Source organism: Carettochelys insculpta, chromosome 1 (assembly GCF_033958435.1).
Source record: "Carettochelys insculpta isolate YL-2023 chromosome 1, ASM3395843v1, whole genome shotgun sequence".
In the NCBI taxonomy this organism is placed as follows: Eukaryota; Metazoa; Chordata; order Testudines; family Carettochelyidae; genus Carettochelys; species Carettochelys insculpta.
Window position 1 is genome coordinate 208,896,276 of NC_134137.1, and position 27,178 is coordinate 208,923,453.

Sequence of the window (27,178 nt, forward strand, 5' to 3'; positions counted from 1 at the left end):
CAATAAGCCACGCTTCACACAAATGTTTAAAATGTTAAGGGCTGTTATATTCTTCAAAGCTATCTCCCTCTGAGCCAGTCTGCAAATCCAATTTTGTCTATAAAGACCAAGCCCAACTATACACAAAAGCAAATAAATGTATCAGGTCAAAAAGTCTGAGGGGAACAGTTGTTCAGGGGCGCCAAGTGGAGACACAGGTAGAAGTGAGGCCTAAATTATCATGCCGAGGAGTAGTCAGGAAAGCAAAAGCAGAGTTGGAACTGCAGCTAGCAAGGAATGTGAAAGCCAACAAGAAGGGTTTCTACAGGCACGTTAACAGCAGGAGGATGATCAGAGAGGGTGTGGGGCCGGTACTGGGTGAGAGAGGTAACCTAGTGACAGATGATGCAGGAAAAGCTGAAGTACTCAGTGCTTTTTTTGCCTCACTCTTCACAGACAAGATCAGTTCCCCACCTACAGCACTAGGCAATGCAGTATGGGATTCAGATGGGCAGCCCTCATTGTGGAAAGAACAGGTTAAGAGCTATTTAGAACAGCTAATGGTACACAAATCCATGGGTCCGGATATAATGCATCTGAGGGTACTGAGGGAATTGGCTGATATTTTTGAGCCTTGGTCGTCATCTTCAAAAACTCGTGGAAATTAAGAGAGATCCCAGATAATTGGAAAAAGGTAAATGTAGCACCTCTCTTTAAAAAAAGGAAAGGACGACAATCAAAGAACCTATAGCCCAGTCAGCCGTACCTCAGACCCCAGAAAAATCATGGAAAGGATCCTCAAGGAGACATTTTAGAGCACTTGGAAGAGGGCAAAGTGATCAATAGTAGTCAACACGGATTCACCAAGGGCAAGTTGTGCCTGACCAATCTGATTAGCTTCTATGATGAGGTAACTGGCTCTGTGGACATGAGGAAGTCAATGGATGTTAGGTATCTTAACTTTAGCAAAGCTTTTGATATAGTCTCCCACAACATTCTTGCCCATAAGTTAAGGAAGTATGGAATGGATCCATATAGACTGTAAGATGGATAGAAAGCTGGCTTGACAGATGGGCCCAATGGGTAGTGGTCAATGGCTCAATATCTGATTGGTAGTCAGTTTCAAGCAGAGTGCCCCAAGGATCATTTCTAGGGCCAGTATTGTTCAACCTCTTCATTACTGACCTCGATGCAGGGATAGATTGCACCCTCAGAAAGTTTGCAGATGACACTAAGCTAGGGTCAGGTAGATACACTGGAGGGTAGGGATACGAACCAGAGTGACCGAGACAAATCTGAGGATTGGGCCAACAGAAATCTGATGATGTTCAACCAGGAGAAGTGCAGAGTCCTGCAGCTGGCATGGAAGAATTCCAAACACTGTTACAGGCTGGGGACTGACTGTCTAAGTAGCAGTGCAGCAGAAAAGGACCTGGTAATTATAGTGGATGAGAGGCTGGATACGAATCAACAGTGTGTCCTTGTAGCCAAAAAGGCTAAAGGCATATTGGGGTGCATTAGGAGAAGCATTTAAGTTCGAGAGAAGTTATTATTCCCCTCTATTCAGCACTGGAGAGACCACATCTGGAGTGCTGCGTCCAATTCCAGGCCCCCCCAATATAGAAAGGTTCTGGACACACTGGAGCGGGTTCAGTGGAGGGCAATGAAAATGATTAAGGGGCTGGAGCATATGACCCATGAGGAGCGGCTGAGAGATTTGGGCTTAATCAGTTTGTGGAAGAGAAGAGTGAGGGGCGATTCAATAGCAGCCTTCAAACTTCCTGAAAGGGAACTCTAAAGAGGATAGAGAGAGGTCTCTCTCAGTGGTGACAGATGGCAGAACAAGGAGCAATGGTCTAAGTTACAGAGGGAGAGGTGTAGTTTGGGTATTAGGAAAATCTATTTCACCAGGAGGGTGGTGAAGCACTGGAATGCATTGCTGAGAGATGTGATGCAATCTCCATCCCCAGAGGTTTTTAAATCCCAGCTTGACAATGTCTTGGCTGGGATGATTTAGTTGGGGTTGATCCTGCTTTAGGCAGGGGGCTGGACCAGATGACTTCCTAAGGTCCCTTCCAGCCCTAGGATTCTATGATCATTAGGCATGACTATCTTTAGGTAAGATTCACATGGGTCTAGACATTTAAAATCCTCTCTCTACAGATTTATTCCTCATTACTACAATACTTTGTTTTAAGAAAGGTAAACCATCACTGTATTCACTACTGCCAGACTCTTGAAAGGAAGAACTACAGTTGTCAGAACTCAGAGACCAGAAAAGGGGGATTAAGGGTGCCTGCCAAAACCCAGTCTAAGGCTACGTCTACATGTGCCCCAAACTTCAAGATGGCCACGCAAATGGCCATTTCGAAGTTTACTAATGAAGAGCTGAAATGCATATTCAGCGCTTCATTAGCATGCAGGTGGCAGCGGCGCTTCGAAATTGACGCGTCTCACCGCCGCGCGTCTCGTCCAGACAGGGCTCCTTTTCGAAAGGACCCTGCCTACTTCGAAGTCCTCTTATTCCCATGAATATCTTTCCCATCTTATTCCCATGAATATCTTTATCACTTACCATATCTCAGGCCAATAGTCTCTCTTGCAAGAAGCTGTATCCCTTTTTTATCCACGCAGTAATTTATGGTAATGGTAGCTGCACGTCTGGATTCTGAGTTGCTCTCATGTCTTGTCTTGTGCCTTAGCCTCTCCTGGAGTGGAATTCCACACTTATCCCACTCTTAGGCCGTGTCTACACATGCCCCAAACTTCGAAATGGCCACGCAAATGGCCATTTCGAAGTTTACTAATGAAGTTTACTTATTTACTCCCATGAATAAGGGGACTTCGAAGAAGGCGGGGTCCTTTCGAAAAGGAGCCCCGTCTGGACGAGACGGGCGGCGGCAAGCCACGTCAATTTCGAAGCGCTGCTGCCACCCGCATGCTAATGAAGTGCTGAATATGCATTTCAGCGCTTCATTAGTCAACTTCGAAATGGCCATTTGCGTGGCCATTTCGAAGTTTGGGGCACGTGTAGACACGGCCTAAGAGTGGGATAAGTGTGCAATTCCACTCCACGAGAGGCTAAGGCACAAGACAAGACATGAGAGCAACTCAGAATCCAGACGTGCAGCTAGCATTGCCATAAATTACTGCATGGATAAAAAAGGGATACAGCTTCTTGCAAGAGAGACTATTGGCCTGAGATATGGTAAGTGATAAAGATATTCCTTAACAGATTATGGACATGCACTAAGGTTTTTGCTTGTTGTACAGAAAAATCAGAGAGTCCTGGGTACATTCTAACATTTCAAATGTACTTCAACATATGGACAACACAAGTAATAGCTTTTATATGAGTGAATTATCAATTATAAATGATTGTACAGTATAGAAGATTAGGCTAAACCAGTGCTATCCATGTTAAAATTATGGCATCTTAGCTCATTCTATAACAGGTATCTCATGTTTAAAAAGAAGCATGAATATCTGTTCTGTTCAGTGATCAGGTGTTAACAATCCTCATCACTTCAGCACACACATGCTGAAAATTAAGTGGAATTGAGCAGTGATACCAGAGATTGGTTCCTTCCATTTAGTTATTTCATTATTCACCAAATACACATCCGGAACAAGAAAAACAAAATGTGTCTCTTAATTGCTCTACTCATATTTAAATGTTCAGCATTCTTGTGAGATAATTAGTATTAACAAACTGTCGTTGCAGAGCTCCTATTTCTCATAAGGCTAAGTCCTGGGAGAAACAGGAGGATTCCATACCAGACAAATTATTGGAACTGGGAGAATCTGTCAGGATTCCTTTAAACTTATTCCTGTAAGCTTATACGCTTGTAGTGCATCAGCAGAAAAATAACTCAAATTTCATGGAGTAGAAAGAAAATTAAAAATATTCCCTTAACATGCTGTACTTTAGCTATGTTTAAAAGAACTTTTTAGATTTTTGGCTTCAAAAGTGAATGCATCATTTACTATACCTTAGTTTTATACCACATATATGTAAACTGTTTGCATCAATTAAATAGGTTTATGACTAAATAGTGATCATACTCTTTGCTCTAAGTGACATTTTCCAAGCATCAGGCTAATGTTTTCTCTTTGAAAACAAAAGATGTATTCAGGAGAAAACACGAATAGTAAGAAACACTAGAGTAACACTGTACCTCTTTAAAAATCAGAAACAATCCAATAGCCTTTTCTCTACAGTACCATTCTCCACATGCTGTTGTCTCCTATATGCTGGTCTTAAGAAGTGTTTTCATTTCATGTTTTGTTAAGAACAGACCTATGGGAAAGTGAACACAAGATCTTTCCCCCATAAAATCATCTTTTATGGGTGCAACAGGCTGCCACAAAAACACACCAATTGATCCTAGTCTCTTTTTCTCTACCAAGCACTATGTTTTATGCTGTTTATGGTCCTGCTTACCAAACAAGACCTCAGATACAGTGTTTGAGTACTCCTTAGTGCAATGGGAACAAATTTTGGTTTAAGTGCCCTTAAATCTTGTGGCAGCAACCCCTAAATTATACAAGCTAAATAATCTGCACATCTCCCTGAACCTGAAGAAAGCTTGGCAATTACACCAACCACATAAGAAACAGAGAAAAAAAAATCCAGGACTGCATCAATCCTGGAAAAAGAGACAGGAACTTCTTTTCAAAACTAGGATTTTCGGACACCATTAAATTTGGCAGGAGGAGACAAATCCAGTATAGTCAAGCAGCTAAAAAACAGCAATTTCAGCAAAGGTCACCAGGAGAATGAGTTAGCTCATCACATTCTGATCATGGTGTTGAGCCAATCAGGACATTGATCCTCCAGTTAGAGCCATGCGTGTGGGACTATGGGCAAAGGTCAAGTACTCAAGTAAAGAGAACTTTGTTTGGTGCAAAAACATCCACCTTTCCTAACTACAAGATCAGGATAGAGATTTTATTATTGAAAGCTGAACAATTTTTATGCTTTTGTAGAACACCACAATAATCAACTGTGATAAATTTTAAAAAACACCATGGGCTTGCCTATACTACCACCTTCCTTCGAAGGAAGGTTGGCAATTAGGGTGTTGAGAGTTTACTAATGAAGTGCTGCCATGCATAGGCAGCACTTCATGAAGCAAATTCCCCGTGGCAACTCCAAAGTAACAGCATGTGTCTAGCCACAGCGCACCCACTAGTACTGCGAAGTCCCCTTACTCCTCAAAATTTCAGCAAATAGGAATAAGGGGATTTCAAAGTTGCCGGGGTCCTTTCAAAAAGAAGGCCCATCTGAACAAGCTGCACAGCAGCAAGCCGCGGCAATTTCAAAGTGCCGTAGCCACCCACATGCTAATGAGAATGTGTATTTCAGCACTTCATTAGTAAACTTCGAAATGGCCATTTGCATGGCCATTTCGAAGTTTTGGGCTATTGTAGGGGTAGCCCTGGAGCCTCATACACTAGCACAATTCCAACACTCAACCTTTAGAATAAAGAACTTCCCCTCCAAAATATACATATATGGTAACATCTTGTTGGTCACACAGGTTATGTGAGGATAATTTGAAGCACGCAGACAAAACACACACAATGCCCTACTTATGAAAGTTAATCTTGTGCCTGCCACAAACGAGTTTTCTCCTAGTTTACTATTTATTACCTCCATGTTTCTTTGGAAAAAGCTGTCATACAGTCCTATTGTTACACAATTCTTCTAAACCTGGAATTAGTAAAGTTTGTTATTTCCAGTGTCCTTCAAATATTTGTTCTTTAACAGAAAACTTAAGTTGAAATCTATAAGTCAATCATATTCAAACAAAATGTAATTTTTTGCCTAATTGTAGACTTTCTAAGCCCCTCATCTATTTTATATTAAGCATATGCACCAAGGCAAAAGCAAATCCCAACACCTATTAAAGTCAGCTTCCTCTAATTAGATGTTTCTGTGCCATGTATCATCAGCACCATGTTGGTTATGTTTACCATGCAAAGAAACAAAGCTTAATAATGTATGCCTATGACATACTATGTTAAGATCATGCCTGATAAATAAGAACAGCCTAGAATTGGAAATCAATTAATCAAAACTGGGTTTGTCACAAAATTAGGCTTATATGATGAACAAAATACCAAAAAGAGAAACTGTTCTGCCATGACTTCTTTTTGAGACTCCCTAAGTGTCTTTCTAAAAGAGGAAAATTAGAGAGGAAAAGTTGGCTAACCACTTTTGACTGACAGAAGGGGAAGGAATGAGCTTCACCATCATGTCTGCTACTTTCATTGTCTCCTACATCCCTTGACCTGCTTCATCCTAACCTTGAATGATCTCCTGACCCAAAGGAAAAAAAAATCAGAGAAGAATAAATAGATTAAGACTGTCACCTACATTGGTGGTACAAGTTTGCCCCAAGTGTCTGCTAAGACTATGTATTATGCCTGTGTTCCTCCAGCAATGAGTTTGCAAGCGAAATTCAATATCAGAGACAGAAGTTGTGATTTCCCCCTTCCCTCCATCTTTGCCGTACTTTTCTCTCTCCTTTTGCACATGCTTGTCTAGCAGGAAACTGGAGCCAATTTCAATAAGACCAGCAATAGCTTCAAGCCAGCTCCTTTTCTCAAAAAATTACCATTTTTGGTATCGTCCTTCCAAAAGTGTCTCCAGTTTAGAACATGGATCAAAAGGTTTTTAACATGAAAGCCTTACTTTACATTTCAAATGCTCTTACCCTGTTTTTAAACATGTAGAAAAGGAAGAAAAAAAGATTTGTAACTGTGCTGTAGAGGTGCTAAAAACCTTAAGGTTTTTGTGTACCCACCACATAATCTTGTTTGACACTAATATCGGGCAGTGACTGGGTTATGGTAACACATTTGACTTTTTAAGCCCATTTATTCCATCTAAGTGAATACAGCAGGCAGCATCATCACCACTTCCTCTTCCAGTTGTTTTGCAAATGATGCCTAAATCCCCTTTGAATCTAACCACGAAAATCCAAGTATTTTATTAAGATAGCTTAAAACAATTTTATCATGTCTCAAATTGTATTTTGGCAATAAACAATTCACTAATGCAAACCCAAATGCACATATTTTGAAGGAAAAGTTTACCTGAAAAATTATGCCCAGCACCACTGGTACAGTACAAGATTTTTTTTTTTACCCAGCTTGCGTGGGGATTGAGGGCTTCTGATTAATCAAATATGCCAGTTACTAAAGGTTTTTTTCAAATGCAAAAATATTTAAGAAATGAATAACCTTAGTTAACAGTACGGTAATTTACTGCTCCTCTATTGCCTCAGGGCCATCAAACAAATGCAACTTCTGCAAATGATGGAAAATAAGGTCGGATGGCTATCAGAATTTTTATGGTTAACTGAAGAGGGAATTGTATTGCCATCTATGGTAGTTGCCAGTTAACCAAGTTGTCCAGATATTAAAGTGCCAGATAACACTTTTATAAATGGCTCTTTCTAGTTTACAGTACAGTAAAAGCTTTGTTATCACTGCCTAAAGTCTGTACTGATGTTTTCACATAATATAATCATACCAAACTGCCTGGAAGCCACAGATAAAAATTCAGTCATGATAAACGAAGAATAACTATATATTTTATAGGAAAACAATCCTTGCTATACATACAAAGTTACTGGGTCTAAAATAACTGACACCATTCAAGAAAGATCTTGGAGTCCTTGTAAACAGTGTTGTAGAAACATCTGCTCAATGTGCAGTGGTTGCCCAAAAACCTATTGGATTTTAGAACCATTAGGAAAGGGACAGATTGTAAGAAAAAGATATGGCACAGTATAATCCATGGTATGCCTACACTCAGACCTAATTATCCAATCTCAAAAGGCACATTAGTATTGGAAACAATACTGAAAAATTGATTGGGGATGGAGAACAGCTTCCACGATAGAGGCTGAAAAGATAAACTGTTCATTTTAAGAAAAGAGATAACAGAATTCTATAAAATCATGAATGGTGTTGAGAAAATGAATGAGGAAGCGTTATTTACTCTTTCACGTAAGGCAAAGAACTAAGGATTTCCTAAGAAATTAATGGTTAAAATAAAAAAAGTACTACTGCATCACACAACTCATATTCACCCATGGAACCCCCTGCCAGGGAATCTTGTGAAGGCCAAATGTGTAACTGGGGTAGAGAGAGAATTATGTAACTTTATGGAAAAAAGATCCATCCATCAATGTGAGCCAAGATGGTCAGGGATGTAACTCTGTGCTCTGGGCATCTTTAAAGCCTCCTACTAGCAAAAGCGAGGACTAGAAGATACAGGGTATCACCTGATAAGTTGCCCTGTTCTGTTCGCTCCTTCTGCAACATCTGGCTCTGGCCCCTGTGGGAAGATGGGTTCCTGAGCTAGACAGACCATTCTTCTGACTAAACACAGCCATCATTACATACATGCATTCATATGTAACAGTGCTAAAAGAGTTCTGGCTGAGGGTGAAAAATTACTCTAATCTGAATATTTACAACATTTAATAAATTATATATTAGTGTCAGACATTCCTTCTTGTTACTTACACTAATACAGGTTTTCCAGATATCCTTGGATGCCTCAGAACTTCCGTCATGGTCTCTTTTGTCTCCTCCATTCTCTCCGTGTCACTGGAATCCACAACAAATATTATCCCATATGCCTCTGCATAGTAATTCTTCCAGATACCTCGTATTCTCTTTCCACCTCCTAGGTCAAAGATAGTAACTTCAAACCTTCCCTGTTTAAGGTCAATTTTAGAAAATCCAACTGTTGGAGCTACATCTTCAGAAGACTCTACCAATAAAGAAAAAAAAATATTTGGTGATTTTTTTCTTTAGCTGTAACAATGCTGTTGATTGTATGACATGTCAAAATTCAGAGTCTAATCTCATACAAGTTTTAGATTAAGTTTCCAATCTTCACATGAAAACAAATTTGTAGGCTTAATCACAGATTAACATGTGCTTCTGTATGAAAATTTTTCGTGTGTGTGTTTTGGAGGGGGGGGGGGGCGTGTTTTGTTTTTAAAAAAAGGCATATGCAAGCAACAAAGAATGCCTATGCCTGACTCAAACCTTTTAGAGATTTCTGTAAGGTATATGTGCAAGTCTAAAAATCTATACCGCATTTATGTGGTGTTAAACTTTGTTTAAAATAAACAAAGAGCACAACAAGCTAATGGTTTCTAAGCAGACAATAATTCCATGAAACTATCCCTTGCTACAGAATTGTGTTTGGGAATCTCAGCTTTTATCACAAAAAAGCTACATCTTAGCCCTGATGGTTGCTGAGACAGACTTCGGGGAAAAAAAGTAAGCTAAGCCTAAAGAAAGATACCGAGGTCTGTCCAACACTGCAGAAGAGTGTGAAAGAACAGCCATCTGAGACGTGAATTACCCTGTCTGTCTCAAACTAGGCTTTGTAGAGATTTCTGCAGTAGTTAAACGTGATATTTTTCCAATATCCAACGATTTCTGCCATTTTGCTGCAGTCACATGCCCATCACTTTGTTGCCTACCCTGAAGGGACCAGCCTACAGCTGCTTCTCACTCTCCAGCATCTCCCTTAGAGACAGTTTATTAGATTTCTGCGCACAATGCCATGGAGCCAGGGGAGTCCACATTGCAACCAGAAAACAGGATGAGTCAGAAGCAGAAGTCTGAAGAACTCTGCAGTGGCTGAGGCATGTGGATACTAGACAGATGAACCACTGAAACGGGTACAAGACACTCCTCTACAGCACACTAAAGGATGGCAATTCTGAGCCAGACCACTTGGCTCACATGATGTTGTCTAAGACCCAGGCAGAGCGGCCAGGATTCAGGGAAAGCATACTGAAAATAAAGTATCCTTCAAAAATAACAGGCAAATTTTATGTAGAATATTTTCAACTACGAGCCATAACTGTACATATCTGAGGGGGGAGGCACAGTGAGAATTAAAAGTATTTTTTGCAGTTTCAGATCCTATTAATACTGATGCAGAATTTTAGAAGCTGCTGCAACAGAATTTGGTCTTTTTGTGCTGTGAAATACAGCGGGACCAGATTATGATGAACAGTCTTTTCTGTGAAGCTTTCCTGGCTAGCACTGCTTCATGACAAGTCTTTGACTGCTGTGATTGGTCCAGGACTTGAGAGTTCTGCGAGTTAAAATACATCAAGGTATATATATATTCGAAACACATGCATTACATTGCTCTTCACTGAAACCTATAACATTAATGACCTGGTTCATAATTAAACAGTGAGCTACTAACAACCCTGAAAACAAATCAAACACACTCTCCTCCATAAGGTCAGATGAGAAAAAACAAATGTGACATTTCCATGTCAAAATATTAAGAAACTTTAAAAAGGTGTCTGAATATCTTTATGTAGAACCTCTTTTTAAAAATACCTAGTCCATCTTGGTTCCATCTTTTTCGGAGGAGTTTATCCTGGAAGAGGACCTTTCTGGTAAATTTCAAGGCAAATTAGCTTGTTTTGCTGATGGAGGTGTTAAGATTAGTGTATGAAAAAAATGGCAGACTAAACATCAACTGTGGATTCACTGTCTCAAGAAAAAAAATCCAGAGTGGGGGGGGGGGGGAGAAAATACTTCATAAATCTCATTTCCACATAATAAATCCACTGATTTACTGATTCACAACTAGTATTTTGTGGGAGAGTTTGTCTTCATAACTGCTAATATATTGCATAGCATAGCTGAGATGCAAAATTAAAAGCACATAGTTAGAAAAAACTTCCATCATCTCATTCCTTGCAACAAGCCCCACCGCCAATTTTGTCCACAAGATACCATCACTGCACCTACCCATGTTAATTACAGAATCACGGGCACATTCTCCTGTTCCTCAACTAACATCATATATGCCATCAATGCCCACGCACCATGTACATAGGACAAACTGCAAACACTCTTCGACAAAGAATGAATGGACGTCAAAAATCTGCACATACACAAAGCTGTCAGCCAGCACTTTAAATGGAGTGGGCCGTTCTGTTAGAGACCTGAGAGTCTGTGTTCCACTGAAAACAGACTAACAACCATCTACGGAGGGAATGTTCAGAACTAAAAGGCATACTTGGCCAACAGACATGAGCTTGCACACATGGACCACAGCTGTGCACACACTTAGACACACATACCCAGACACGGGCTCATACAAACAGGGGATATGCACCTAGGTTCTCACCTCTGAAAGTTTAGGCTTGGAATTTTACAGAAGTTCAAGACAATTATGTGCTAGCCTTCCACTGAGCTTAAATGGAAACTGGAACCCAATTCCCTTCAGATCCCTTGACTCACTGAACTAAGACTATAATTTTTAAGGTGGATTCATCTGCAGGACTGAGGCCTATAATGTAAAAGTAAAATGGCCAAATAAGTGCCATTTAAAAAAAACCATCATCAATGCAGGGGGTTGAGCTGAGGGGGGAACTCACTTCTGTCACAAAATGGTGTACATCGTATAAGCACACTTACCACAGCTCAGGGCAATTACACCTGTATTTCCCCCTCTATGGCCCAGGAGCACCAACAGACTAGGTTCCAGGCTCCTCAGCTATCACCTCTTTTAGGGGGATTCACATGTTTCTCCCCCTCTTGGGGGGGTACATCCAGGCTGCCCAGATCCCTGACTAAATTGCGATATCCCCAACAAAAAACAGACTGCCTAAAGAGCTTTTCTTGAAAGAAATTTATACAACGTAATTCTTGAAAGAAAATTTCAAGAAACAAAATTACACAACGTAATTGCAAGAGTGTTAACCTGTGACACAGCCCATTATAAGCAAGCATATTTAAGGTGAAAGTATTATACAGAAAACAATTTATTGTTTTTAAAGTACCTGCAAGAATACTAATGATCTTACCAGGAATTATTCCCTCACTCCAAAAAAGGTTCTGTTTGGTTATTCGTCCTTCCAATCCCATAATGGACTTTTTCCTGTGGTCACAAGCGTATCTCAGCTTAAGCTCACCATTAGGTGACGTATTATGGGGCCTCCATGTTCCAAAGAGAGACTTCCACTTTCCTTAAGGACTGGGTCCCCACAGGATGAGAGTCTCTTTCTGGTTGGTGGATCAGAAGGCCGCCTGAGCCAGTTTTAATTCAGCCTATCTAAAATTCCTTTAAATACTGAACAGGCACAGGCAAGTCTCCTCCTAGTGGTGGAAGCTCTCTGGAGGTATCATATCTTGAGCCAATTTGCCTAAGCACACCTTCCGCCATAAACACATATATTGCTCATAGCTCCATCTCTCTTCCCCCAAGACAATACAAACAATCCATTCCTAAAATACTAAACTTTATTGAATTACGTTTGACCAATACACTGTAGTAGCTGCCACAACACCTAAGAATACTATAACTGAAAGATCTTTCCCCCACAATATATGTATATGTGTGTGTGCACGTGATTTTGACAGCAACTTTATCATATTGCAGTCTACCCTTATGCCTTTGCTTGGAATACCCACATAGAAAGAGGTGCATAAAACCATTTTCTAAATCACTTTAAAGAAATAAGAATTGAGGTCATATCATTTAGGATTTTTTTTTAAGTTGGTCATTTGAAAAAGAGCTTTTAAGTTGACCAGTATATTTAGTCTTAATGCTTAGTTCAGATCATTGTTTCAAGAACTGCTTACCTCCTTGGATTCCTTTCACTGTCGCAGTTTTACCAGCATTATCGAGTCCCACCATTACCAGCGTCACCTTCCTTCAGAAAAAAGGGGGAAAAAAGAAAAGGTATGGTAAGGTTTTTTCTACCTTAGTTAAGCAATGCGTTGGACTTTTACAAGTATTTGAACCCATAAATACCGAAGTTACCACAAAGCTGTGAAACAAATATGCTTCAAAATATGGAGTACCGGAGAGACTTATGCTTTTGGTACGTAACATACAGCTAGCTGATCAGAGTTAAGTGAGAAGTTTAATACTAGGTGATAGCATAACTTGAAGTAATACATAAGAATGATTTTGCTTAAAAAAAAAAAAACACACAACACTGTCCCAGGTACCAGTAAATTTGCATACCACATGTTTTTGGCATGGTTATGTTCTCTTGAACAACTGCCATAACATCCAGTTCCCCCTTCTCTTTCCAACACAAGCTGAAAACCAAAGCCCTGACTACACTCAGGATTTGATCACATTGCAATCATCAGCATGGACACATCATTAAAATACTCAACTACAAACAAGAAAAGTTACCCGTTTCAAGCGAAATAATTTATACTTTGTGTGCACAAGCAGCAGCATTGCCTGTGTACGCTACATGTTCATACCGGTACAGTGATACCAATGTTTAATCAAGGCAAATCCCTGAGACCACAATGAATGGATTAGTTCCTGTAAATAAGGAACACCTCAAATAAGTCACTTTAGCTGTACCTCCACTGAATTCACATATTCCCCTCCCACACCCCCTTCTGTGGCTATGGTTATTTAAAATACAGTAATGTGGAAATTGATTTTCATTACTTTTTCAATAATTCGAGTGATCGTGAAGTGATTTGTGGAACAGAAGAGCTGTGTCTACACGGCCCCTCACTTTCGAAAGGGACATGCAAATACGGCCAAACAAAAATGCAGATGAGGTGCTAACGTCATATTGCACACCTCATTTGCATAATAGTAGCCACTTGCTGTTCCTGAAGTGCTGTTTTTGGAAAGAAAAAAGGACATGTAGACAGAGTTTCTTCAAAAACAAACCCCATTTTCAAAAGATCCCCTCTTGCTATTTTGTTTCAGGAAGAATGGATCTTTCGAAAACCAGGTTTGTTTTCGAAGAGACCCCATCTACACAGCTGTTCTTTCCCAAAAAAAACACGTTGGGGGCAAATTTAACGTATTGTTATTAAATGGATTTAGGTTAGATATCCTACGTAGATTCTGGGAGACTCCGGGCTGTTTCTGCTTTCAAAATGGATTCCCTATAGTCTCCATTCTGAAAAAATGGCCACTGAGAGCCGAGTCGTCTTCCCTCTCCCTCAGGAAAGGGCAGGAAACCAAAGGCAGGAAAAGCTGGGTCTCCTGATCAGAATCTGCCTGAATATAAGGATTTATAAAAAGGTGTGGAGCAAATCACTTCAGGGTTCTCACACTCTGATGCTCCCGTCAGTAGTGTAAACAGGAGACTCAGAGGAGGCCCCTGGTGGCTAGGACAACACTGATATACTGTGAGGCTTCATAGGCCAGTGGAATAAGGTAGCCAGGGCAAGCAGTTATACAGTGTCAGGTCTCATAGGCCAGTGTAATCCCTATTTGATTTTAGTGAATAGGTGAGGAGACAGTCAAACACACATGCAGATCCTCCGTTTCTTCCCAGGCATCTCCCCATGCAGAATGTCGCTTCAAGAAAAGAAGAACTGAAGAAAGAAGCAGATACAATCTCCATCCTGTCTCAAGTGCTGTGCTGTCTGTGGCTGCCATCACTGTTCTTCTTCCCTGAAGTTCCCAGACTTACCACAGTTATTCCATCAGCCTTCAGGACTGCAGTAGGGAGTGGGGAGGGAAAATTCTCACCTGTACATAGTTTTATGTAGAGTGAAAACTGAAATCTTAATTAATTAATTAATTGTTATTGTTTGGGGTTAATAAATTATTTGCTTATTAATCTATAATTTGTGCCATGATTAATGAATGGTGATAGATACAGAAAGGGTACCCAAACTTATATTTTGGGTAGGCCTTATTCTGGCCTACCCACTGTTGAAGGGACAAAACAGCACTTCTGGAAATGTGATTGCATGAGAGTATGGAAATGAGGCACAAGATCTGTAAATCTGGGCTGCATTTGCATGCCCTTCTGAAAGGGAGAGGCCATGTAGACATAGCTAAGATGAAAATAGTAACTTTTGCAAACAACAACCTCTATAAATTGATTTTAAAGAAGTGGATATTTTGGCACAACTGAGTGGCAAACCCTCCACACCAATCAAGGCAGCGTTTCCCAAATGGTGCTCTGCATAATCCCAGGGTTCCACTAAGTGAAAATAAGGGTTCCGTGAGGAAATTCCATTACGGTAACATTTTATGATTAAAAAAGAATATTTAAGCAATTATGAATTTTATTAAAAACATTTTTCATTTGTGTTTGCCACGATAAGTGTCCCTTTGTAATGCCATCTTAACCAGAGAGTGGGGGCAATGATGTCATTATTCAGCACTGCACACACAGTCAGTGGTGCAATCGATTGTTACATACAACTGTAAACTCCCATATTCACTCTCAAGAAGAATGGATCACACGTGACTGAATACAAATATAATATAGTCACATGATTTCGTATATTTAAAAAACATTAACCGTGACAAATATAAATTGACTATGATCATCGGTCAGCAACTAGCAGATCTTTAAGGAATTGATTGCTGCTACTGACTCTTCTGTGGCTCCCTGCCCTGCCGCCAGTTGCGTTTTCTATGGAAGATTACAAAAATCTGATCAAAATCACTTCAGATGGCCCATTTATACAAAAATTTAAAGAAGTTTCTCTGATGACATTTTGGGGTAGCTTATGTCAAGAAAATTCAGCTTTAGCAAGACATATAATTTGTCAATTGTTACCCTTCGACAGCACATACTTGTGTGAAACTGGAGTCTCAAAATTATGCAGCAACAAAAATGAAATACAGAAATCGACTGAAAACTGTGCCAGATATGGGAATCCAACTTTCCAGTATTAAACCAAATATAAAAAGAATTTGCCAAGAAAACCCATTCTTTGTATTGAAAACTGCCAATATAATGCATATTTGTTTTTTAGCTTTACTTTTGTACATATATTTTATTTTATTTTGTACAAAACTAGGGGGAGAGGTACATATGTTGGAGGGTAGAGAGAGAATCCAGAGGGACCTGGATAAATTGGAGGACTGGGCCAAAAGAAATCTGATGCGGTTCAATAAGGAGAAGTGTAGAGTCCTGCACCTGGGGCAGAAGAATCCCAAGCATTGTTACAGGCTAGGGACCGACTGGCTCAGCAGCAGTACGATGGAAAGGGTTATGGTGGATGAGAGGCTGCATATGAGTAAACAGTGTGCCCTTGTAGCCAAGAAGGCTAATGGCATACTGGGGTGCATTCGGAGGAGCATTTCGAGCAGATCTAGAAAATTAGTTATTCCTCTTTATTCGGCACTGTTGAGGCCACATCTGGAACAGTGTGTCCAGTTTTGGGCCCCCCAGTATAAAAAGGTTGTGGATGTGCTGGAGCAGGTTCAGTGAAAGGCAATAAAAATGATTAAGGGTCTGGAGCACAAGACCTATGAGGAGAGGCTGAGGGATCTGGGCTTGTTTAGTTTACAGAAGAGAAGACTTAGAGGTGATTTAATAGCAGCCTTCAACTTCCTGAAGGGGAGCTCTAGAGAGGAGGGTGAGAAATTGTTCTCAGTGGTGTCTGGTGGCAGAACAAGGAGTAATGGTCTGAAGTTGAAGAGGGAAAGTTGTAGGTTAGATATTAGGAAAAACTACTTCACCAGGCGGGTGGTGAAGCTGTGGAATGCGTTGCCTAGACAGGTGGTGGATTCTCCATCCCTTGAGGTTTGTAAGTCCTAGCTGGACAAGGTCCTGGCTGGGATGACTTAGTAAGGGTTGATCCTGCTTGAAGCAGGGGGCTGGACTAGATGACCTCCTGAGGTCTCTTCCAGCCCTATGATTCTGCAATATTAAATGTGATTTTTATTTTTAAATATGTGCAATTAAACTACATTTTGCTCTCATGACCTTATTTAGCATTTGTTTATCATCATCATCATCTTTACTTATGGTCTACTTTTTCAGCTCCATATAGAAGGCTTATTCAAATTTAAAAAGGGTTCTGTGGCCAGATAAGATAGGGAAACACTGAATTAAAGGGATAAAGTGACATTTCCAATTTCTTTCCAAATACGATAGAATTTTGCGGTGGGCTAAGCTTGTGAAGCTGCACAATAATTTCTGCAGGGCCTCCAGAAGGACAAGAGGAGGCGTTGCAAGATATGGAGAGCAGATCCACAATGAATCTCAGTAGTGTAATAAGCAGTAACCAAAAGAATCCACCAGAAAAAGCTGAAGAGTCTGTGCTTGTCAGATAAGTGGGTGAGGTGACAAAACTAAACAGTCTCTTCTGGCCCATTTGACAAGTTTGGACTTCATATCATACATATATTTGAAATTGAGTTTCTAGCTCTCAAATTCATCAAGAAATTCTTGCAAGGTACACCAAATACAAACGGAGCATTGTTTTCTTGAATCTGAAAACTGAGAATCTAAACCAATGGCTGTGAAACGTGCCAGCAACCCACCCTGACCAGAGAAAAAAAACAGGAAGATGAGGAAGGAAAACCAACAGTGGCCTGAAATATGAGAATGTTCTACCAGAATGCTGCATGTGAAAACAGTTACTAATGATGATTACAACTAAAATTTCATAAAGGTCATATTCTACCCTTTACATTTGTTCAAAATTATCAGTGACAGAATATCAGCTCTGGATTAAGCGTAGTACATTTACTCATCAATTTATAACCCCTACCCACAAGCAGTCATTAAAAATAGAATCCAAATCTCCCTTAACAGAAATGACAGCCAACAGCCACAGTCTATACCCAGGAATACCAGTCCTGGAACCTTTTCTCGCAATAAAGCCTGCTGCCAGCTTTGTCCACATATCTTTTCTGGAAATACCATCACTGGACCTAACCAGGTTATTCACAGAATCATGGTCACATTCTCATGTTCCTCAACTAACATCGTATATGCCATCATGTGCCAATAATGCCCAGATGCTTTGTACATTGGACAGACTTCTAACTCCCTTAGACGAAGAGTTAATGGGCACAAAACAGACATAAAAACACTCCAGATCCACAAACCGGTTAGTCAACATTTTAATGGAGTACACCATTCTGTTAATGACTTAAGAGTTTGCGTGTTGCTGAAGAAAAATTTTCTCACCGCTATTGAAAGGGAAGCAGTGGAGCTGCCTTTTATATTCAAATTCAGCACATTAACACGTGGTTTGAACTGGGATGGGAATTTTCTGAGCCAGTGTAGGGGCTCGTTTGCATACTTGGCTTAATCTAATTCCCGACCTCCCCCCCGGCCCTTCTACCCCTCTAGTCTCTGATTTGCTCACCTTGATCATTTTTTTCTGATTTGTCCTCCTTGATTACTGTTTTTGGTTCTCTGTGCCTTAAATATTGAGTCTGTTCTGGTATGGCTATGGTCTGAAGAAATGGGTTGGTCCCACAAAAGCTCACCTAATAAATTATTTTGTTACTCTTTAAAGTGCTACTTGACTGCTTTTTTGTTTTAACAGAATGAGTTTGTCTATGGGAGGGCTGTCATTCTTCTGAGGATTACCTTATAAGAAATACCTGAGGCATGCTCCCCTTTATAATATCATGTTTTAACATACTACTCTACAGAGCCTTAAAAATTTGAAAATCTCTGATAGATAAGCCTAAGGGCCTTTTAAGTCACTTTTCTTCTCTGTCCCAAGTCCACACAAAAGAGAAACCTAAATATTTTTAACTCCAGGAATTCTTTCAATCAGAAAAAAAAGTTACCCAAGTAACTGATCACTGGTTTGCATTTTGTTTTTAAATCTCAAAAACAGGTCTGATTCTCATTCCAAAAAAAAAAAAAAACCAAAACCACACCCGCCCACCCACCCACCAATTTTATGAAAGTGTAGCTAAGCAAAAAAGTATGGAATAAAATGATAGCATGGAGTAACCCTGGATATACAGTACATTACATAAAGCTCTTTGAGGTTCTTTGGATTAGAAACCATTGCAGAAACACAGAATACTCATTTGCTTAATCCTACCTGACAGGCTCCTGCCACCGCTTTAACCAGTTACAGCAATTGGCCATCAGACTAAACATCCCTTTTCACCAGCCATCCATAGTCAAGGAAGCTACTGAAATGGTATGTGGACAAGTCAGAGTGCTCCAATGGAGAGAGACAGAAGTGGAAAAGCAGAGAGCACCAGCTCAGATGCAGTCTTGTCACTAGTGGCAATGAGGAAACAAAACAGAGAACACAGTCAGTCCCTGAGTGTAACCAAAGCAAATTTCCCTTCTGTTATTTGGAAGAGCACTCTGCAGAGAAGTACCTCTATTTTAAAGTTCTTTCTACACAAGGAATTAGCCCTCATTTCAGGCGGTCTGTGCAGTCTTAAGTGAGCAGAAGGGAAATTTGCAGCTTATATTAGTATGATTTTCTCAGTTTTCACACAGAACAAATCCCCTGGTACAAATTGCAGCATTCTAGGATGACCCATCACAAAGCTATGCTGATGACTGAAATTAGTGATAATTCCAAGTGTAGTAGCTCAGTGGTTTGAGCATTGGCCTGCTAAACCTACGGTTGTGAGCTCAATCCTTGAGGTGGCCATTAAGGGATTGGGGCAAATAGATGTCAGGGATGGTATTTAGTCCTGCCAAGAGGGCAGGGGACTGGATTAGATGACCTCCTGAGGTCCCTTCCAGCTCTAGGAGATGTGCATAGTCATTACCTTTTCCTCAAGGCCTCTTTTTAAATGTAAACTTTCAAATTGGTCTGATTTCTGATTGCTTACCTACCCAGATTTGGAGAATTAAGAGTAGCCTCAGATGCTTCTTCCTCCCCATCTCCTTCACAGCTGTCAATTTTTGTGGGATTTACAAAACCATTTTCCTATTTGTTTTTTGGAGCAACTGGGAGATGCTTCTCTCTTCACTGCTGCTACTAAAACACCCACACAAACAGAAGTGATTGATTAAATACAATGAGCAGTCAAATGTACAAAGTAAGCAAAAGTTTAATACTGGTCTGATTTAAAGATAGAATGATCTTAATTGTTATAAACAACAGTAGATGTCAAAATATTTTAACAAGTGTGACTTTTAAATTCAGTGTCCCTTCAAGTTTGTTTATGCTGATACAACAGCAAAGTCTACACATTTAATTAACCAGAGTAGCTTAGCAGCATGCTGTGAAGAAATCCATTCTCCATCCCCAGCTTTTGGGAAGCATGAGTATGCTCGGATTATCACCAGAAAACCATCCCCAGACTTTGCCTCTAATGCCAGTCTCTGGCAAATAAGGCTTGAAATACATTCACTGCTTGGAGACAGATTTGAAGTGACTCTACAACCAACTTCTTTCCCAAGTCTGTTGGTTGCTGGGTGGAAGAAGTGAACAGTCCTCTTCCAGTCACTCTCCTCCTCTTCCATCATTACCATACCTAATTTTCCTAATGCTCCTGTCTTTCCCAGAAAAGAGCATGAAACCAGAGGTTCAGAGGTTCTCAAACCGGGAGTCATGTCCTTTCAGGGAGTCACAGGCATATGAGATGAGCGGCAAAGGTTGCAAGCTGCCAGCCTCCACCCCAAAACCCACTCGACCTCCAGCATTTATAGAAGTGTTAAATATTTTTAAAAAGTGTTTTTAATCTATAAGTGAGGGAGAAGGAGTGTCACACTCAGGCTTGCTCTGCGAAAAGGGTCATCAATACAAAAGTTTGAGAACTGCTGCTCGTTCTTGATGGCTTTTCTGCTACCTGAAAGGTTTGAATATTAGCCACAAACACACAAAACAAAATTCTCTTTTTGTTTTTGTTTGCAGAGGACTAGAACTCAAGTAAACTAGTCTATTACCCTTAGGTATAAAGCATGTAAGATATAAATGCAGGCAAATCATACTCAGGAAAATACCATTGTTATCTACGATCAAAGTCACACAGTGGAACTAAAACAAAGTTTGTCTCTGCACAATGCAGAACAAGACTGTTTTTAGATAAACCATCATCTTGTCTTGGATTACCAAATATCTATTGCCTTTGCTACACGGATGCCTAGGATGGATAGTTTTCTTCTTAAGACATGAATCTGACATCTCACTTAAAAGTAAACAGAAAATATAACAAGCTTTTAAAATGATGCCTCCCCAACAAGAATTTTAATTTAAATCACATTCAGTTCCATATTTATCACATTCATTGTCTGATTTTAAGTAAATTTAAGTAAATTTGAATTTTGGGGGAGGGAGGGGATTATTTTTTGTATATTTTACTTTGAACAAAAGCCCAAGCTGCATCAGCAGTAAAAGCATTTTCAGCAAAAAACTGTAATACAGGCTGAACCCCACTAATCCAGCAGTCTCTTGCCTCGCAACATTGATAATCCAATGTGATTTTAGTTAGCCAGACAACCACTTATGAGTGCGGCCAAGTTCCCTGTGGTTCCATAAAGTTTGTTTACAGCCACCAGTCCTGGCTCTCAATGTTCTGTGCTGTTATTTTGTTCTAATTTACAACTAAGTGTTTTCTAAGAGTCCAGTAATCAGTGGAAGTGTTTGTAACACTTCTACACAACACTGAACTCCTGTGGTCCAGCAAATTCTCTCGTTCAGCAATGCTCAGGTCCCAAGGGTGCCAGGAGCAACCTGCCGTCCATGCCCCAGCCCTGGGCAAGCCCCCCTTTCTCAGTCCACATCCCTTCCCCCACCCCTACCCCTACCCTGACCCCCTCCTTGACCAGCCTGGCAAGTGATATCTGGGACAGTGGACAGACCTCCCTACCCTCTTTGGCCAGGTAGTCACTCATAAGTGGGGCTCAGTGGGTTGGGAGGGTATGGTGGAGCACCATATGATGAGTGCTGGGGAGAGGGGCAAGGCCAAGGGGATGTGATCCCCTGTGGTGGCTGCCACCATCTGCCCCCAGCACCCACCCCTTGCCCCAGATAACCCATTCCCCTCCTGTTCACAGGACAAATGGGGCAGCTACCATGGGGATCCCAAAAATGCCAGGCCAGGCCAGGCCAGCCACCCCACCTCATCCTATGGATGGCACAGTTCACATAAGAAGGGCACTATTATAACAGACAGGGTCACTGTAAATGATATATGAACCACTAAAAGTTGTTCTGTAATGCAACGTTACTGCCCAACCAGTAGTCCAAACAGATTTATCCATCTCTGACGCAGTGTCCAACCAGTGCCCTGCAGCCAGGTCCAGTCTATCGGCTTCCACCAACCTTCCTACCAGCGGTGCCAGAGATGATCCACTCTACAACCTAGAGATTGAATACGTCGTTTTGCACGGCTGTTGTAGCCAGGCCAGTCCCGGGCTATCACACTAACCGCGTCCACTGGCCCTGCTGTCGCTCAGAGGGGAAAAAAGCTTTGGCGCCGCACTGAGTTCTCTGCCCCAGGCATGGAAAAGCCCCTGCAACGCTCAAGGGGGCTGTTGTGGTGCAACAAGAATTGGTCTCACCCACCTTGTTCTGCTACAGACACCACAAGGCTGCGCCCACAACGTGTCCCGGCGCCGCAGCGGCCCCGCTGTGGGCAGGACACGGGGCGGAACCCACCCAGCCGCGAGATGAGGCTTGAACTTCCCCGGCCTGCGCCCGCGCCGGAAGCCCCCTAACGCTCCCCACAGAGCCGGACAGGGCTCGCAGGCGGCGCAAATTAGGCCCGGGGTAGGGGCGGGGCAGAGGCGTCAGGTCCGGTGCTTACAGGCCCCGTTACCTGGCGCGAGGCGGCAAAGGCGCCTATAGCCCCACCCCCACCATGGAAGCCGGGAGAGGAATTTAAGGGGGAAGAAGCTCCGCTCGCAGCCGCGGCTCCTATAGGCTCAGCGCCGCCACTGTGGTGTGGGGGTGGCACGTGACAGCCCCCCCACACACACACACATACACATACACACATACATGCGGCTCACCCCTCTCGCCCATTGGCTGGAGTGGGAGCCGCACGCGACGAACGCTAGAATCTGGTTACGTAGTAACTCCTGATTACAGGGAAGGGGGCGTATAGCCGAGCGAGGGGGCGGAACTACAAGTTAGCCAATCGGAAGCGCCTGGGAGGCGGGGCCCGTGTGGTTAACTGGGAAGGGCAGCGCCGTGTGTTGCGGGGGGAGGAGTGACAGAAAGTGTGACCATAGAGCTGTCCTATGTCCCGGAGCGAGTGAGTTGGCCACATGAGCTGCCCTGCTTAGGCTCGGTGGGCTGCAGGGTTAACACTGTGTAGGTGCGAGCCGTGGCTCTGTGAGTTACATTAAATACTTGCGGAACATGAGAATTGTGTTTTGTTTCGTGAAAGTATCGGATAGCGGAGTTGGTCTGTGTCTTCAAAAACAACGAGAAGTCCTGTGGCACCTTATAGACTAACAGATATTTTGGAGCCTAAGCTTTCGTGGGCAAAAGTCTTGGCCAAAACTTGGCAGTGTCGCCTTGCCCTTAGTTATACCATTCAGAGGAATCTTACATTTTTACACACAAGGTTGCCATACATATTTTACCAGGATGCCAGTAAATCAGAATTTTTGCCCACGAAAGCTTAGGCTCCAAAATATGTTAGTCTATAAGGTGCCACAGGACTTCTTGTTGCTTTGTTTTTTTGGAGTACAGACTAACACTGCTACCTCTTTGTTACTATAGGAGAACATAGAGGAGTGCTCTCCTGCCAACCATATGAAATCCAGCTGTTGAAAAGGTCGAAGTGTTTTGTTGGCACTGCTTTCACACAGGCTGACCAGACGCAGCCTTGTTGCTAAAGACTGTAGCACAGACATTAGGGCATAGCTACACTGCCAAGTTTTGTCAACAAAACAAAACTTCATAGGGTGTTCCCACTTGCTACTTCTATCTCCAGATCACATCCACCCTAGGGGTGGAGGGGCCCCATCATCAACACAGTGAGCAATTCACTGTGCGGTACATATCCCACAATGCAGTTTTGTAGGAAAGGTGGAGGTGAACCCTGTGGAATCCCCGTTGGGTTCTCTCACAGCCTCCTCAGCTGCTGGGAGGGACATCATAACTAGCTCTGAGAGTTCTCCCTGCTGAGGAATGTCAAAGCAGCACAGCAATCAGTCCCCCTCCCTGTGCAGCAGCAGCCTTTGTTCCTGCCGCTGTGTTGCAAGTACAGGGCAGAACAGGAGAACTCTAAAGACTTGTGTTTTGTTTCCCAAACCAAGCAGCTTACTCAGTTGTCAGATACTCCCCTGAGCTCTGAAAAGGAAGGGCGGGCGGGCGTGCTTGCGGGTCGACAGAGCTCAAAACTGATCGGAGCAATCAAGGCAGGCATTTGGGATACTGGTGGAAGCCAGTTCTGTTCGCAAAACAAATAGCAGTGGCTGCACTGACAAACAAGGCTTCCGTACATATTTGACCAGGATGCCAGTAAATCAGCATTTTGCCCCAAAGATACTTCACAAGGCGTACTTTGTGTAAAATGTACCACAGTCCTGTGAACACAGGGCTGCAGGCTGTCACCCTGGTGAGTCCTGGGAGATGTTTTGCTGTGGGGAGAGGGGAAATGCCTGGTGTCCCCAACGGGATATCTGTAGCTGAGGAGCTGTGCCAGAGGTTGGAAAAGAAGTAATCTGCCTGGGCCGCTAGGGCTGGTGGCCTCGGCGGTGGGGGAGGTGCCTGTGTCCCTGGCAGAAGAGTTAAGAGCTGATCAGAAAGTGCTGAGGACAGTGAACTTTCAACCAAAGCCAGGAGGGACTTTTCTGCAGGCAATCTATGTTTTGTCCTATGGTTTCTCTATGCAATCTCGCTCGTCTCCCCCGTCTCCCCCCCACTTCCCAGGCAGCTGTAAACCAGCGCTTGGCCTTGGCTGCCCCGCAGCTCCAAGCATCCTGTTTATGCTGCTCCGGGAGAAATATTCAGGCATGTTTCCTGGAAGTGTCCAGCCCCCCTTATCACTCCCTCCTCCACCTCTCCCGGAGGGCTGGAGTCTGGCGCGGGATACCCTGCTGAGGCCGGGCTGCTACTGCGCTCAGCCGCGGCAGGCACAAAGCAACCAGAGAGGCGAGTGCTAACTCCGGCGAGCTGTGTGTCCACCGCTCCCCACAGACACACGTGCGTGGTAACCCCTTCCAGCTGCTTTCTGCAAGGATGCGGCTGCTAGGCAGGCGCTGCATCACTTTGCACACTTGCTTGGTTGCGGTGATTGCTCTCTCAGAGGCCAGGACATGTAAGTAAACTCAGCAACTTCAAACGTTAGCAGAGTTCGCGCATTTCTTGTTTGCGTGGGTAATTCGGGCCGGTGATGTCCCTTCCCTGAGCCGTGTTAGGCACAGCGCCGAGCAAACTGTGGGTACCTGTGTGTTAATCTCTTAGGCTCCTAGATTAGAGTGGCGGGGAAAACAGTGCTTTGTACGTTTGGGGAAAGAATTTGGTGCTTGCGTGTTTTCTCTATAGGACAGATCCACTGCCATTGAGATAGCAGGATTCAGAGTATTTTAGGCCATTAGTCGCCATTTGTATCAGGTTTGTTCTACCCTAAGTCTCAGAAGGGTGGGGGAAGGGATATTATGAAAATATGACAAGAAGTCCAGTTTTGGCCATGGTAATTTTAACTCCTCCCCCATATCTCCCCCATCACAGTTTTTACAGATGAATCATTTACCTTTGTGAAATGGTTAAACTTTGAGCTTTTGCATTGCTGTTTTTTTCTTCAAAATACGTTAATATGGGTGAGCAAACCAGACGTTCAGTTCTGCTGTAGAAACAGATTTAATTTGCTGTTGTTTTTAACAGTTACAAATGCAGTCCTGTGACTAAAGTAGTTTCTAAATGAGGCAAGTTGAGGCCCTTCATTGCGTATGGGCAGTATTTTGCATATTACTTATTTCCAGTATTGAGAAAGTGCTTTGATATGAATAACGTTTATAATTGACTTATTATTCATTTGCTTTCTAAGTCAGACAGCTGTTATCTGAGAGTTGTCTGAGCAGCATAATTTCGAAGCTTGTGCTTTGAAATTAGGCTGGATGCAGACTGGTAATATGGCTTAGGTGAAGAGACAAGTCCAAACTTGTTAATGTAGACTTTGTAGAGAGAAGTGGTAATGGGGGAAAGGGGTCAGTTTGCACTTAGGTCAAAAACACTCTTGCTGGTGCCAGTGTAAGAACACTCGTGGGGAAGAAATTAGTGGCATTAAGTGGAATTAGGCCCTTAAAAATGTAAGCATGTTTATTACCTGTTTAATGATTAAACTGTCAGAAAACGTTAATATTTACTATTCAACTTTTGTTTAAATGCTTGAGGATGATGAAAGCTCATTTTGTAGTTTACTTCTGTGGTGAGTCTAAAAAGAAATCTTTTTTTTTCCACATGCCTTTTTCTTCTCTGTTCATGACTTCTTGCTTTAATCTTCCTTTATTCCCCTATTTCATTACCCTTACACTTTTCTTTCCATGAATATTTACATACAAATATTCAAATTGCTGTATCAGTGCCAATCCCCAGTGGTTAGTCCAAGCTAGCCTTACAGGGTCTGCCTCTAGCCACTTCCAGGAGTTTTGAAAAGCATCACTAATCATTCATCTTGTCATTAAATTTCAAGCCAGAAGGGAATCACTGAATCATCTACGCTGACTTCGTCTGTCTCATGGGCCATCACCCACACTCAGCACCTGCCTAAATTCAAAAACTGACATTTTACAGCCCATAGTTGACAAAACTGTGGGCTTGTCTACCCTGCCACTTCACTGTGCTACATCTTTCTTGCTCAGGGGTGCAGGAATGTGAAGCTCTGGTGTAAGCAGGCTCCCAGCAATGTTAGCTACTCCCTTCCCTTCCGGGAGATGGTTTACCTACAGCACTGGGAGTTGCCTGGAGTGACCATGCTGCCACCACACTTTTTCGGCAACATAGACAAAGCCTCTGCTGTGTACCAGGCAGAGAGTAGGAAGGACTGAGGTATTCCCATATTTCAGGCTCCAGTAATATCAGGAAATTCATCCTGCAATGGCAAAGAATTTATGGAATACTATAACCATAATGAAAAGTTTGCTTTTGTGCATGGCTGCTGATGGTTTACGCCCTGAATCGTGAGTACAGACAAATGTTACATGTACAGGTTGAACCTCTCTAGTCCATCACTCTTTTGTATGGCAACATCCCTGGTCTAGAATGATTTTAATTAGCCAGATGTCCAGTTATGGGTGTGGCCAAGTTTCCTGCAGGCCCATACAAGTTTGTTTCCAGCCACCAATCCTGACTCTGTGGCCTGTGCTGTTATTTAGCAAGTATCGGAGGGGTAGCCGTGTTAGTCTGGATCTGTAACAGCAATGAAGGGTCCTGTGGCACCTTATAGACTAACAGAAAAGTTTTGAGCATGAGCTTTCGTGAGCACAGACTCACTTCAGCATCTGATGAACCCTTCGTTGCTGTTATTTAGCAGAAATTTACCCCACGTCTTCTA

At 42.3% G+C, this 27,178-nt stretch overlaps 2 protein-coding genes across 10 annotated transcripts in view; one reads left to right on the plus strand and one right to left on the minus strand.

The window, feature by feature from the left end:
- The window catches only part of ARL13B (ARF like GTPase 13B), a 93,825-nt gene extending 71,209 nt beyond the window's left edge, over positions 1-22,616 (minus strand). For 2 of the 8 annotated variants that reach the window (XR_012646104.1, XM_074998541.1), the window contains exons 1-5: positions 22,237-22,614; positions 19,560-19,704; positions 18,802-18,986; positions 12,634-12,704; positions 8,524-8,773 (exon numbers count right to left, since the gene is read on the minus strand). Coding sequence is in view for 7 of the 8 variants with exons in the window: in XM_074998541.1 (XP_074854642.1) it covers positions 8,524-8,773; positions 12,634-12,704; positions 18,802-18,860 (380 nt within the window). In the remaining variant the exon portion in view is untranslated. Of the gene's footprint in view, positions 1-8,523; positions 8,774-12,633; positions 12,705-18,801; positions 18,987-19,555; positions 19,705-22,236 lie in introns of all 8 variants that reach the window. The other 6 variants (XM_074998568.1, XM_074998560.1, XM_074998552.1 and 3 more) reach the window with 5 other exon arrangements.
- PROS1 (protein S) overlaps positions 1-27,178 on the plus strand; it is a 118,684-nt gene that overhangs the window by 23,224 nt on the left and 68,282 nt on the right. Inside the window, exon 1 of one of the 2 annotated variants that reach the window (XM_074998504.1) lies at positions 24,693-24,943. The exons of the other annotated variant lie outside the window; for it this stretch is intronic. Coding sequence (XP_074854605.1) covers positions 24,865-24,943 — 79 coding nt within the window. The 5' untranslated portion in view covers positions 24,693-24,864. Of the gene's footprint in view, positions 1-24,692; positions 24,944-27,178 lie in introns of those variants that run through there. 2 annotated transcript variants of the gene reach the window in all.